The sequence below is a fragment of the Euleptes europaea genome, chromosome 3, assembly GCF_029931775.1.
Source record: "Euleptes europaea isolate rEulEur1 chromosome 3, rEulEur1.hap1, whole genome shotgun sequence".
NCBI classification, from domain to species: Eukaryota; Metazoa; Chordata; class Lepidosauria; order Squamata; family Sphaerodactylidae; genus Euleptes; species Euleptes europaea.
Window position 1 is genome coordinate 109971912 of NC_079314.1, and position 15314 is coordinate 109987225.

General features: G+C 43.4%; 1 protein-coding gene across 1 annotated transcript; it reads right to left on the reverse strand.

Moving 5' to 3' along the window:
- Positions 1-311: 311 nt before the first annotated feature.
- Positions 312-15102, reverse strand: RERGL (RERG like). The gene is made up of 5 exons (XM_056847422.1): positions 14995-15102; positions 11834-11890; positions 9080-9153; positions 2818-2966; positions 312-594 (listed from the first exon to the last, which is right to left on the reverse strand). The coding sequence occupies exons 1-5, from the start codon at positions 15044-15046 to the stop codon at positions 312-314; spliced, it is 615 nt and encodes a 204-aa protein (XP_056703400.1). The 5' UTR covers positions 15047-15102.
- Between the last annotated feature and the right edge of the window lie 212 nt (positions 15103-15314).

A 15314-nucleotide genomic window follows, 5' to 3' on the forward strand; every position in this document is an offset into this window, starting at 1 on the left:
GTGTGAACCAGTCTTAACATGTTAATTTACCCAGACAGAATTTTTGAATCACTGGATAGCAACTCAAACACAGCACTTTTCAGTGGCAATAGTTCATACATTTCCCTGAGAGCCATCAAGCGATGAGACTTCAAGGGATGAACACATGGGTCAACCCCTCCATAGTCTCCCATGATTTTCCTTCAGTCGGAGCGCTTTAAAAACCCAGTATATCAGAAGGATCACCATACGTCACAGGCCTCTTTTTACAATATGTCTTCTGCACAGACTGGGTATCATGAACCTGGGCGTCATGGACCATCTTGGACCTTCTAAACAGACTTCCTCCTCTTCCCAAACATGGTGTTGATCAACTTGGCCATGGATTTTGACCCGCTGGGCCGCCGCTTCTCCTTCCCTTTGGAGTTAGAGGTGACGTTCTTCAGCAATTTGGTGAACATGGCCACCACTTCCTGGCTATGTTCGGCTGCCGACAGTTCGCAGAATTGGCATTTGTAATCCAGGGCCAGCTTCTGCCCTTCATCCCAGCCAACTTCTCTTATATGGCACAAGTCTTGCTTGTTGCCAACCAAAACGACAGTGGACTCTGAAGCTCTGAGGGAATGGAAGAGAAAGATGGGTGAAAATTCAGCAGGAAACAGAGCCCCCCAGATACTATAAGCCTTTATCACTCTTGTCCTGCTTGAACTACCATCGCTTCTCTTAAAGAAAGCTGGGAATTATAGTTTCCGGTGGGTAGCTATATTAGTCTGCAATACAAGAGAAGAAGAAGAGTTGGTTTATATAAGCCGATTTTCTCTACCTTTTATGGAGACTCAAACCGATTTACAATCACCTTCCCTTCCTCTCCTTGCAACAGAGGCAGGTGAGGCGGAGAGAGCTCAAAGAGAACTGTGGCTAACCCAAGGACACGCAGAAGGCTTTCTGCGTAGGAGTGGGGAATCGAATCTGGTTCTCCAGATTCGAGTCCACCGTTCATGTGGAGGAGTGGGGAATCAAACCCAGTTCTCCAGATTAGAGCCCACCTCAAATACGAATACGAAGCCTTTATTGGCATCGGCAATACAAACAGTAGCGACTGCATAAACAGAAAACACAATTTATGATCACCTCCATAAAATTTAACCCTAAAACAGTTTTAAGTGCAATAAGTAGTTTATTCACTTCAGAGCCCTGAGATCACCTCAAGAATTACACAAACTTTCTTGCCACCACACCTGCGAGACTAATTTATGCAGCTAAATGGAAGACAATGGAAATTCCAGACAAAAAAGACTGGATACAAAAGATGTTAGAAATGGCAGAGATTGCAAAACTTACTGCATTGATAAATCAAAAAGACAATGTACAATTCATGGGGGAATGGGAGGCATGGAGGGTTTACTGTGAAACTGAACTTCAGCTGGGGGAATTTAAAGGTTACTCAATGATCTAATCCATTTTTCAAATATATTGTTGAAAAAATGTGATACAATAATTTGTTTTTAATTTTAAATAATTTCTTTATTACTGTATTGACTAAAGAAACTATATTTAGTTATATAAAACAATATTAGGATTAGAATTTTCAATACAAAAGAGCAAATAGATTTATAACAAGATGGAGGAAGATGAAGGGGAAGTTTTTTATATCTACTTAATAACAAAAGATATATTTTCAACAATAATGATATATTTTTTCTTTTTTTCTACTGACAAATTGTATATATTGTTGAAATGTTTTGTTTAAAATGTTATGGAAAAAAGTAATAAAAATTGTTTTTTTTTAAAGAATTACACAAACTTTCAAGCACCTTAATTGTCCTCCGTGAGAATCTTGCCACCACGTCAATTATTAGTGGATCCAGTGTGTTCATAAGGAGAGCTGCCTTAATACTTACAGGTAACCGTTCTCTGTCCGCAAATATTGGGTCTAGTAATTGGAGCCGACCTCTGACATACAGTGTCCAATTGAATAGGACGTGGGAGACTGATTCAGTTTCACCCTCCCCACATGGACAAACCCTATCCGCATAGGGGACTTTACTAAATCTCCCAAGTAGCAAAGCAGATGGGAGAGCATTTAGTCTAGAGTCCACCTCTTTAACCACTACACCACACTAACTCTCCAAGCTTCGAATCCAGTAGTACCTTAAAGACTTTCTAGGGTGTAAGCTTTTGAGAGTCAAAGTTCCCTTTGTCATGAAGGCAGCTTTGACTCACAAAAGCTTACACCTTAGGTATCTTGTTGGCCTTTAAGACGCCACTGGAGTTGAATCTGGAAATTGCAGTTTCAAAGATTTTTCTGTTAGAGATCTCAGAGAACTACAATTTTCAGGGGGAGTGGCAATTATCCTTAATCGAGAGAAGAGGAAGAAGAAGAAGAAGAAGAGTTGATTTTTATATGCCGGCTTTCTCTACCACTTAAGGAAGAATGAAACCGGCTTACAAACACCTTCCCTTCCCCTCCCCACAACAGACACTCTGAGAGGTGGGTGAGGCTGAGAGAGCTGTGACTAGCCCAAGGTCACCCTGCTGGCTTCACGGGTAGGAGTGGGGAAACCAACCCGGTTCACCAGATTAGCGTCTGCTGCTCATGTGGAGGAGTGGGGAATCAAACCAGATCAACCCGGTTCTCTGGATCAGAGTCCACCGCTCCAAACCACTGCTCTTAACCACTACACCATGCTGGCTCTCTGGCATTTGAGCTCCCACCTGTTAATGTTTGTCATCAAATAGGATTGGAATGGCACCTAGAAGAAGCAATAAGGCAGCTGCCACTTTCCTATCACTCATGTTTATCTCAGGCTTCAGAATCACAATTGTTTGGCGGCTTGCCTTTTGGGAGAAACGGCGTGGCACTCTCGTATCCTGTACAGCAGGGCTTTTGCGAAAGCAAAGGAGGTTCTGTCGCTAATGTCGTACACGATGACAAACCCGTCAGCCCAGTGGAGCTCATCTGTCAGGGACAACTTCCCTTGCCGAGGCTAGAAGACAACAGAATACTATGAATGGGACCATTGACATAAGAAGCTGTGCTGGCATGATGGCACTGAGAAAAGCCTTATAACCCAGTACTCCATTTCTCTTAAAATATAAGAAAACACCTGCTGGATCAGACCGAAGATTCATCTAATTCAGCATCAATCATTTATGGGTACAGCACATAGCCACACATATACAAAAAAAAAAGTAGTCCACATTGGTCTAAAAACCCATCAACATTAGAACCCAAAATTCCCAGTATAAAATACACAGGAGACTACATAAAAGTTCAGCCTCTATTTTTGTAAACTGTCTGGCCTCAAAAGGAAGAGGAGGAGGAGGAGGAAGAAAAGAAGAAGAAGAGTTGGTTTTTATATGCTGACTTTCTCCACCACTTAAGGGAGAATCAAACCGGCTTTCATTCACCTTCCCCTCCCCTCCCCACAACAGACACCCTGTGAGGTAGGTGAGGCTGAGAATGCTCTGAGTAGCCCAAGGTCACCCAGCTGGCTTCATGTGTAGGAATGGGGAAACAAATCCAGTTAACCAGATTAGTGTCTGCTGCTCATGGGGAGGAGTGGGGAATCAAATTCGGTTCTCCAGATCAAAATCCACCGCTCCAAACAAGGCAAAGACGTCAATGTTCAATCCCCACCCCCACCCCCAATCTAGGCTTCTCAGGCATCGCCTGAGAACTGGTCGGAGTCTGGGGAGGTAGGAACATGGGAGGCACCATCAACAATGGCGTGATGTCACTATTGGGGAAAACCTGGAAGTGATACCATGCCTCTCTAGGAATTGCCAGATTCCAAGAGCAGGCTGATGTCACTTCTGGGTTTTCCCTGTGGGAAAGTGACAGCCCTAACCCCAGCCCATTGTTGCTTGCCTGCAGCTCAGCTTCAGAGGTATACTCCTCCAACCATGGAGATTCTCCAATGAAAGATTTTGGATAGTTTGCCCTGGAAAATCTTACCCCTGCTCAGACTTTCATGTATGTTTTGTGCTTAAAAATCAAAATTCTTATCCAAGATTACCCAAATTTTGCAGTGTGAAAAGGAATCTGTAACCTGTATACAGTATGTACTTTTATACCCAATATTTTATTCTGCACTTTTAACTTCTTTGCACAATTTGTTTTACTTTCTCTAGCCCTGGGGTGGGGCAAAAAAACTATGCAGTGCATAGACAACCCCACCTTGGATACATTGAATCCTATTCAGGGATTCCTCTTGCTTCTGAGATTACACCAGGCATTGGCCATATATTTTAAATCTTCTATTTAAACAATTATCCATTAAAATAATTCTGTGCCATCTTTCTTCTCTCGTAGTTAACCCAAGGCAGGTTGCCACCTCAAGGTCATTTTTTAAGGTAACTGAAATTCTCAAGGGATAGAGTGTATTCTGTGACCTGATTCTACAGACATAGGCTGCCCTATGACCCAGGCTAGCCTGATCTTGTCAGATCTCAGAAGCTAAGCAGGGTCAGCCCTGGTTAGTATTTGGATGGGAGACCACCAAGGAAGCCCAGGGTTGCTATACAGAGGAAGGCACTGGCAAACCACCTCTGTTAGTCTCTTGCCTTGAAAACCCCATAAGGGGTTGCCATAAGTTGGCTGCGACGTGATGGCACTTTACACACACATGCTTTATACCAATTGTTGGGTTGGGACCTGGTTTGTGCTTTCTCAGTAGAAAGGCAAATCACTTTGAGAGTATTCTCAGGCATTGCTTCTCCCATCTCCATTTCAGCCCTGCACCCTCTCCGATTGATTAAAAACCATTCAAAATAATGGGATTCCAGCAGCTTCGTTACGTCTAGGCTTTCTGATTTTATTATTTTAAATGCTCTCAGGTTCTGCCCTGACATTGCCAACAAGTTCATTGACTAATTCCTTAGCTCAGTCAAGCTTTGCAAATAACAGCCCTTGAAAGAGCTCCTTGCATATAATATTTGTCTTTATTGCAAACATGTCTGTACCCTCCTATAAAACACCCTGGATGAACAGCTTTTGCCAATAAGGTTTTTTCTTTCTTTCAAAAAATAAAACTCGCAGCCGGCCTTTGTTTCATTGACTGCAGTGAACACAGGCTCAGTGTCTGGTTTTGAACTGTGTACAGATTTTGCCAGATGTTAGGTGCCCCAGAGAGAACATTATGCGCCACTTCAGGGAAGGGCCATCGCTCAGTGGCAGAGCATCTGCTTGGCATGTGGAAGGTCCCGGGTTCAATTCCCGGCATCTCCAGTTCAAGGGACTAGGCAAGTAGGTGATGTGAAAGACCTCTTCCTGAGACCCTGGAGAGCCGCTGCCAGTCAGAGCAAACAATACTGACTTTGATGGACCGAGGGTCTGATTCAGTATATGGCAGCTTCATGTGTTCATGTGTTCACTGAAAACCTATGGGACTCGCGGTGGAACCCAAAGCAGAGTTACACGTTTCTAAATCAATGGGGCTAGAAGGGTCTAACTCTGCTTAGGATGGCACTGGCAAGCCCTCCACTGCATGTCTGACATCTCAGTCCTAGATAATATGACTTGGATCCCAATGGATGTGTGCTCAAGGCCATAACCAGACTGGCACCAATGGGCAGGGGTTCATCACTTAGGACTTTAAAAAAAAAACTGTGACATGACAGCTTCTGTTCAAAGAAGGGAAGTTCTGGTTAGAAAAAGTAACCCGTGGTCTGCAGGACCGCTTCTCCTGTCTGGTGGAACAGTCTCTCTAATGAGACCAGGGCCCTGCAGGACCTTACAGCTTTCTGCAGGGCCTGCAAGACAGAGCTATTCCACCGATCTTATGGTGGAGGCCAGCTATGGTTCTTTTTTCCATCCATCGCTGGCCTCCCTACCCTGCCCGACTCCCGCTTGAAATTATTACCTAATGGGGGCTGAAACATGGCAGGCCTTACTGTGGCAAATATGTCGCAAACTATGCACACCATCTGACAATTGATATTGGTTTTCTATTTATCGATTTGGGGGAACAGGTTTTAATCATGTTTTTAATCACTTTTACTATGTTTGAATGTAGAGTTTGTATTGTGTAAGCTGCCCCGAGCCCGGTTTTGCTTGGGAGGGTGGGATAGAAGTTTGATCAAATAAATAAACAAACAAATTGACACCCAAGTGGGGATGCTCCAAACTCCACCCATGTGACTGCTCTGCCCAGGCAAGATTCCCCCTGGGTTCATGTGGGTTTTCCAAGATTATTATCATTATCATTCCTTAAGTGATCCTATAAAACAAATCAACCAGCTTGGAAGGCTTTAAGAGGGGAGTGGACATGTTCATGGAGGAGAGGGCTATCCATGGCTACTAGTCAAAGTGGATGCTAGTCATGATGCTTACCTATTCTCTCCAGGATCAGAGGAACATGCCTAATATATTAGGTGCTGTGGACCACAGGCAGGAGAATGCTGCTGCAGTCGTCTTGTTTGTGGGCTTCCTAGAGGCACCTGGTTGGCCAACTGTGTGAACAGACTGCCGGACTTGATGGTCCTTGGTCTGATCCAGCATGGCCTTTCTTATGATGTTATGTTCATAAAACAAATCAGCCTTTTGTTACTATGATCATGATGACCAGGTTGGTGGTGGGGGTGGGGAAGGGAAATTGATGGACATTCCTAATAGTTTATACATGGTGTTCATTACAAAAATACCAACTTTTGTGGAATAAAAAATAACTATTCTTCAACCTAATTATTTCAAATGTTAACTCATATATTGTCAAAGGCTTTCACGGTCAGAGTTCATCGGTTCTTGTAGGTTATCCGGGCTGTGTGACCATGGTCTTGGTATTTTCTTTCCTGACGTTTCGCCAGCAGCTGTGGCAGGCATCTTCAGAGGAGTAACACTGAAGGACAGTGTCTCTCAGTGTCAGAGTGTGTTGGAAGAGTAATATATATAGTCAGAAGGGGTTTGGGTTTGAGCTAAGTCATTGTCCTGCAGAAGTATCCATTCCATTTATTTACTAGCTCCTTTGACCAGAGGTCTTGAGCTTAACCATAGCAATAGTACATAATACATAAAATAAAACAACACCAAATAATCAATTTACAGTACCCAACATATACTTAAAGTTAAAACCCAGTAGAATTGTAGTTATTAAACATAGCATCACTAATACCATAACAATCAATGTATTCCCCCTGAACCAGCCTCATTGAACTGGGATCATTCAAATCATAGAATTTAATCCAACATTCATTTTGCAGCCTACATGCTTATTTTATTTTGAGATTTAAGTGAAATCACCTCCGCCAGAAATCTTGCAACAGAACTAGTTATATCAGGGTGAAAATCTCCCATTATGTGGGGTATCACCCAGGACTCTAGTGGACGTTTGTATTTAGACAATATCGGAGTAATCCAACGCAACCTAGGAGCTGACCAGTGTTGACAAAACAATAAAAGATGGTGAAGAGTCCCAATATCTCCAGATTTACATTCACAAACTCAATCAGAATAGGGAATTTTCGCAAAACGATCTGACAACTCTGCAGTTGGATAGGCATTTAGTCTGGCAAGCATAAAGGCACGTCTATGGCCTGGGATTGTCAGCAAGCTCACATAGGAGGGCCTGGTCTGCAGTATCTTTCTGCAGTATCTTTCTGCAGTATCTTTCATGTTCTTTTACTCTTGTTCAACACAGCATACAAAAAGAATAAAAGAACATGAAAGATACTGCAGACTTGGCCAATCTGAGAAATCAGCAGTGGCTGAACATGGACTGACCCAAACAGGACACAGGGTCTTATTCCAAGACACTGAAATACTGGACAATTCTACCAACCATTTTGTCAGATTGCTCAGAGAAGTCATTGAAATTCATAAACATCAGCACAACTTTATCAGAAAAGAAGAGAGTTTAAGAACGAATAAGGCTTGGCTTCCTGTCCTGAAAAACTCCAGACTAACAAAGACTACCGTCCACAATAGCCATGCAGATTAGTTCTGGATTCCACATGTTAATAGATCACAATAGGATACAATGGTTCCACATTAACATACCACACCCTCATTAGCACATTATCTTGATACTTACAGGACAATGGTTAGCACATTACCTTTGATACTTTTGCAGGACAATGACTCAGCTCAAACCCAACCCCCTTCTGACTATATATATTACTCTTCCAACACACTCTGACACTGAGAGACACTGTCCTTCAGTGTTACTCCTCTGAAGATGCCTGCCACAGCTGCTGGCGAAACGTCAGGAAAGAAAATACCAAGACCACGGTCACACAGCCCGGATAACCTACAAGAATCGATGAACTCATATACTTTTGAAGGCTTGGATCTGCTTGGGCTTGAGAATAGCAAATGATTCCACGTAAAGATGATTCTCTCGTCGCTGCTGTCAATGGAAAGGCATTTGTGGCGGCAACAGAGCATCCACAGAGAAATATTCCCTGCGCTTTTCCTTGCCTCAGCCTTCTGTGGCTGCCATTGCCCCACTGCCACCAAAGGGGTATAAAAAAATCAGCAATATTGACATAATTATAACATTATAATAACCCATGACAGTAATGCACTAATTCCCAGCTTTCTTTAAAAAAAAAACCTATGTCTCTAACTTTTTTGTTTGTGGCCTTATAAAGAAAAATATGCGGCCAGTACCTTTTCCTTTATATCTCCAGCAGGAAAAGAGCTAGAGTATTTTAAAAGAAAAGAAAAAAGAAATATGGGAACTAGCACATCATTGCGGTAGATTGTTATAACATTACAACACTGGAGAAATATATCGGTTATCGGTTATTTTTAAGCCCCCAAGACCTCCAGTGTGGGAGGGACGGCACCATAGGAACTGAAGTAAAGAAAATGGCATCATAGTAAGAGAGATATGAAAAACACATGCACTTTCCGATCCACGTGGCATCCAATGGCAGTTTGGGCAAAGTGGGGAACACGTGGAAATGATCAGACAATGATGTGGCTGCTTCTGAAAACAGTGAAAGGAAGTCAATGGACATAGCAGGGTAGAACTTTGCTTAGGACTGCACTATAAGTCACTTTGTCTTTACTTTCTTTCCCACCATGCAAAGCGTCCTAAAGACCTCTAGGATTGACTGGACTGAAATTTGAATCTGCATTTTAAAAAGAAAAACTTACTTGTGAGCAGGGGTCATATATTTCAAGGTTAATCTGCTTCCCATCCAGGCACATATGTTTGGTGTAGATGCATTCTGTAAGAAAACAGAGAAAGAAATATGATGGAGGTGGGTCATATGGGTGCTCACACGCACACTATGACTAAGGTTGCTGCCATAAAAATCTGGCCGCCTTTGGTGTTTAACTAACCATGATACTACCATGGGCAGCCCATTCCTGAAGGGGGGGGGACCATGATGGCCAGGAGCGGTGCAGCCATGCCACCTCCACAGAGGCTTCCTGGCCGCCGAAAAGACATTTTAAAAGTTTTAAAATAAGAGTGAAAGAGAATGGACCCATTAAAAACTGCGAGGCTGAGCCGCCAAAAAAGGTGGCACAGCAATGCTGAAGTGCGAGGGGTGTTCCCAAGGGGAAAGGGGTTAGGAAGCTGCCTAAAGGCAGCTCCACCCCCAGGAATGCCAAGAGAAGGCCCCCCCCCCATGCCAGTGCGGGCTTTCCCTCCCGGGAATTCCCTGCCAGAATGGCTGCTTTATAGCAACAAACAACCACAAACGATCGAGCTAACGCAAAGTTAAACAAAATAAACAGCAATGAAGACCCTTACTCTAAACACAGTTATTGAATCATGTACAAATATTCGTGCAACCATGAAATAGACTGGTTTTCAAATATGACACTTGCAACTATGACTAGTTTTCAAATATGACACTGCTTCTTTGGCAGCAGGGGCTGGTGCAGCTCCGCGGTGCCAACCTCCAGGGGGTAGTAAATCCCTAAGGAAATAATCTCAGTACACAGCCACTAATCGTTTTAACATATGCAAGTTTACTTATATATTGCATATGTTAAAACGATTAGTGGCTGTGTACTGAGATTATTTCCTTAGGGATTTACTAGCCATCTATCAGTAAACCTCCAGGGGGTGGCTGGAGATCTCTCGCTATTACAACTGATCTCCAGCCGACAGTTCACCTGGAGAAAATGGCCACTTTGGCAATTGGACTCTATGCCATTGAAGTCCCTCCCCTCTCCAAACCCCGCCCTCCTCAGGCTCCACCCCCAAAATCTCCAAGTATTTCCCAACCCAGAGCTGGCAACCCTAGCGGTACCCCGGCACCAGCTTTTTTGCTCCCAGAGCAGCATAAATGCCCGTTATCCTGGGATAAATGGGCAGTTATGCCGGTGTGGGGGTCATGCCAGCTCCCAAGGAGCTTCAGCCCCCCCCCTTCAGGATTGCAGCCTAAGTCTTTGAATTAGCTCTATGGAAATGTTTATGTCACTACCTTTCTCTGCAAGCATCAGAAAGGGGAGGATTAAGATTTTTTTTTTACTGCGTCTTCTTTCCATGCTTTACAGACTCACTTACATGTGCCTCCTGATTCACGATCCCGTCTTTTCATTTTTCCATATCGTTGCACACCCATGTATGTGCTCTTGTATATGAGCGGCCTTTAAGGTCACCTCCCACATTCTTTTAATGTTCTAAAAGGTCATCACAATTTAATGTGGGAAAGAGTGTTTGCTTACATTCCCCATGAGGATTAGTGAACAGAGAGACCGAAAACTGCTCCACATGCGATCTACAAAGACTGAAGTGCGCAGATATTAGCCTGGTCCAGAAATCCCCCTTGTGGGCCAGCCCTGTAACTACAGTTGTACGGAGGAATGATGTATGACTTCATGCAACCATGCTTCATGACAGAAGTCCACATAAGCGTGCTAGTGGTGATGGAAAGTGCCGTCAAGTCGCAGCAAATTTATGGGGACCCCATAGGTTTTCAAGACAAGAGAAAAACAGAGGGGGTTTGCCATTGCCTGCCTCTGACTTCTTTGGTGGTCTCCCACCCAAGTACTAACCAGGGCTGACCTTGCTTAGCTTCTAAGATCTGTAGAGATCACGCTAAACTGGGCCATCCAGGTCAGGGCCCTCATAAGTGCAGGAGCTGAAAAATGTGCCACGCACACTAAGAATATGAAGTTGGCTTCTACAAAGTAAGGACATTGGTTCATCTAGCTAGGTATTGTCTACTCTGAGTGGCAGCAGCTCTTTGGGGACTTTTAAAACTGGAGATATCCCTACTCTCCGTAGAGCTTTTTCTCTTGCCAGGGTCAACGCCTTCCCATCTAGGATACTGTATGGAAGGTTCCATCAAATCCCAATCCCAGAACGGACTTGCCCCTGTAATTCAAATTCCTTGGATACAATCGAACATATTCTATGTGATTGCTCTCTATACGAAACACCTCATAGAAAATGGTTAAAAAACTGGTTACATCCCAAGTTTTACCTGTCTAATAAAGTTAAATGTCAATTTCTAATGAATGATTCAGCTCCAGAGGTTACTGTGGATGTCGCCAATTTTTTAGTAGAAGTGATAAATATCCAAAAACTCACAACCTCTGATATCTGATGTTACTGGCTATGATTTTATTTTATCGGTTTAAATATTTATGACCATTGTTTGTATCAATTGTAACAATTTATATGCCATTAAAGGTTTATTATGATTATGATTATGAAAACTGGAGATACCAGAGACTGAACATAGGCTCATATGCAAGGCATGTGCTATAATATTGAGCCACAGACTTCCGAATCTGCCACTGACACCAGTCAGTGTGGTTATAACTGGCTCATACATGACTTCGTCATGATTTTCCCCCAAACAGAGTCATCATCACTGGTATGGGCTTAATTGAGCTAATGCGTAGTATTCCCAGGACACAACCTTCCAGACTTAATGGAGGACTTACCAGAGTCAGAGGCGTATTCTCCAATGAAACGTTTGGTGAGAAAGCGCACTGTAAGGGCTGTAACAACAGAACAAAGTCCAATATGAGAAACTATCTGCTAGTGGACCTTAGATGCTGTTCAGTACCTTTTGCCTTATGTCGAAGCAACTATTTATGCGTAGCTTCTCAAGCTATCTGCAGATCAGCTAGGAAACCCATGCAATACACATTGGGATTCGAGGGTGAAACCAAAGACAAAGTATTGTCACCCAGGGACAGAGTAATGACTATGGACATTTATGCAGGGCTGTTTCCCCCCAACTGCTCCGGTGCTTCATTTTGATTCTGCATGCCTTTCCCAACCATCAGAGGTCACCTCGCTCTCCCCGTGCATTTCTGCGCGTTTTGCCCGTGTTAGCCGAGGGCTGTTTTAGTGAGAATCCCGAAGACACAGGCAAAATGCGCAGAAACAGGCAGGGAGGAGTGAGGTGACCTGTGACCGTCGGGAAGGCATGCATAACCAAAACGAAACACACGAGCAGTCGGCAGGGGTGACCACGGGGAAACACCCCTGCATAAATGGCCTCTGTCACTAACACACAAAGGGGCCTATAGGAAGTCTGATCAAGTTCAGTATTGTCTCCTCTGACTGGAAGTGAATCTGCAGGGTCTCAGATTGAGTTCTTTCATATCATCGACTTCCTTTTAAACCAGAAACGCCAGGGTTTAAACCTGGGACCTTCTCCATACAAAGCAGATGCTCTACCACTGAGCCATGGTCCTTCCACTAATGGCTCTCTAAGATGTTTTTGCCCATGACATTCTGGTTTTCGGGGGAGGGGTGTTCTAGATTGCATTTTCTTTTCCATACCATCCAGGATTACCCCCAATCCCCTGAAAATAAGATGTGACTAAGCCCACAGTGATGGAAGAAGTGATTCAGAACTCATGTCGAAGCCATTGCTTTCAAAACAAGAACCTCTAGCCAAGAATTTGACCTTGGATTAATTGGTTGTTATTGCTGGATGGAGCCTTGCTAGATTCTTAGTATTAAAGCACTGTATGTAGAAAGGGGAGGTGGAATAAGGAAGAAGGGGGAAGACTAATTCATTTTGTTCCTACCAGCATTTTTGGTAGTAGATTTTTCAGCATTCATTTAGAACTGGACATCTGTAAATGTGCTATGAGAAGAAATATTTCAGTATCAAAAAGAGAGCAATAAAAGTAGACTGCAGATTAGAGGAGCGTCTGTGTGGTGTACTGGGTAGAGTACTAGTGGCAGCTGAAAGAGACCTGAGTTCAAATTCCTGCTCAGCCAGTCATGATCTCTCATCCCTAAACAACCTTATAGGATTGTTCTAGCACCCTGAGCTCCTTGGGGGAAGGAGGAGGAGTGTACAACTGGGATAAATATGGCACTCTGTTGAGCTGCAAAGAAGAAGAAGAAGAAGAAGAAGAATTGGTTTTTATACCCTGCTTTTCTCTAGCGAAAGAAGTCTCAAAAAAGCTTACAATCACCTTTCCTTCCTTTCCCCACAACAGACACCTTGTGAGGTAGGTGGGGCTGAGAGAGTTTGGAGAGAACTGTGACTAGCCCAATGTCACCCAGCAGGCTTCATGTGGAGGAGCGGGGATTCAAACCCAGTTCTCCAGATTAGAGTCTTCCGCTCTTAACCACCATACCACGCTGGCTGTCTTGGGGCACATCTGTCTGAGTTCCTCTTGAAAAAGTCTTTGTCAAAAAATCTCATGAGCCCATTCAGAGCATCTGATCTCTTTAAGTCACAGGTGCCCTGAAGTCCACCCACATGCATTCTACGGTGGGACATGTGACCTGCAATGTTTGCGCAACCCAAAGTGTCAGAGGGATGTTCTCAGCCCTATCACATCTCTTTTTTTCCAGGATGCCTTCATAATTCTCACTAGGAAAATATCTATATGCATTCCTAAAGAGCTATTTAGCACTGAAATTAATTTAAAGAAATAATTCTTTGTACATTAACATTGTTTCTGGACATTCTAGGACTTGGAAACCAAATTCTCTAAGATTTCCAATATTTATTTTATTGTTTATTTTATTGTTGTTAATTCCAATAGGCTTCCTCCAGTTGTAAACAGGATCACGACATTAACGGGTGACTAAAGCCACATATACAGAGTTCCAATTTTCGCTTAGTATTTCAGCATTCAAATATAATTTTTAAATTGTTTGCCATTTTCAAACTTCAAATCCAACATTGAATGCTGGATTTCAAACTGAAATTTTTGGCAAACATGTGAGCAACGCTGAATCCTGAGATTTCGCCCAATTTACTGCAGACTCCATTCCAGCTCTTATTGTAATCCATTTTTCATGGAAGCCCTCTCCCCCATGTACCATCCTTGCTAATTAGTTGCCGGCTTTTAAAATTTGCTCTGCTCCTTTGCCTTTAGTGATAGAATGAATTGTAGAATTTAAGTAGGGAAAACTTTTTAGGCATGGAAATGGGGCAGGGGGATTGCTTATTGCCAAAAGTCGCGTAGAGTTAGTTACTCCAGTCTAAGCCCCCTGAAACAATTATCGATTAGTCTGTTAAGCTTGGGGAGGGGGGACATAATTCAGTGGTAAAACATCTGGTAGCAAAAGGTCCCCTGTTCAGTCCCCAACATCTCCAGTTAAGATTACCAGGTTGTAGATGACATGGGAGACTTCTGCAGACCCTGGAGAACAGCTGCCTGTCAGTCTGACTTTAATAAACAAATGGTCTGACTCAGTATAGTGCATCAACATGTAAACTGCTTTGTGATAAAGTGTTGTTAATAGGCACAGGAGCCGAGGCAGCATGCAAAGTTGGTAGTCCTAATTAAGCATGCTAATATTTCAAGAAAGAAAGAAACATATCATAAAGAGTTTTTTTAAAAAAATCTGTACACATAAGCATCCTATCCATTTCATAGCATAGAGGAGAACCAGCAGAGACATATACTAATACACAAGAAACCTCCACCCACCCCCCCAAGAAAAATACATTTGGAGTCCAGTAGATAGTGAAGGTTTTTCTTAAGCATTAAAACAACCCCCCCTGCAAATCAACTCAATCTGGGTGGAAAGATGGAAGGGGCTCTCGCTTCCAATCATAACCAGTCTCTCCTACCCAACTTCACCAGTTCAAATTGGTGTGTGTGTGTGGGGGGGATCTTACCAGATTTTCCTGTTCCTTCGCTGCCCAAAACTGCTACTTTGAGCTCATTCATTCTTGAAGCAGCAGGCAACCCCAGGAGAGTTTGCAGGTACTCAAGTGATCTGAACTGCAAACACTCTCTCTCTCTCTCTCTCTCTCTCTCTCTCTCTCTCTCTCTCTCTCTCTCTCTCTCTCTCTCTCTCTCTCTCCCAATCCTGAGTTGTGTTGACCACAGACTGCAGCTTCTATATATTTTCCCGGGTCGAGGACGCCGAGGGAAGAGCAAACTGGTAACATTCCATGGCAACGCGGTTCAAAAATCCACCCACCCCTCTGAGAGT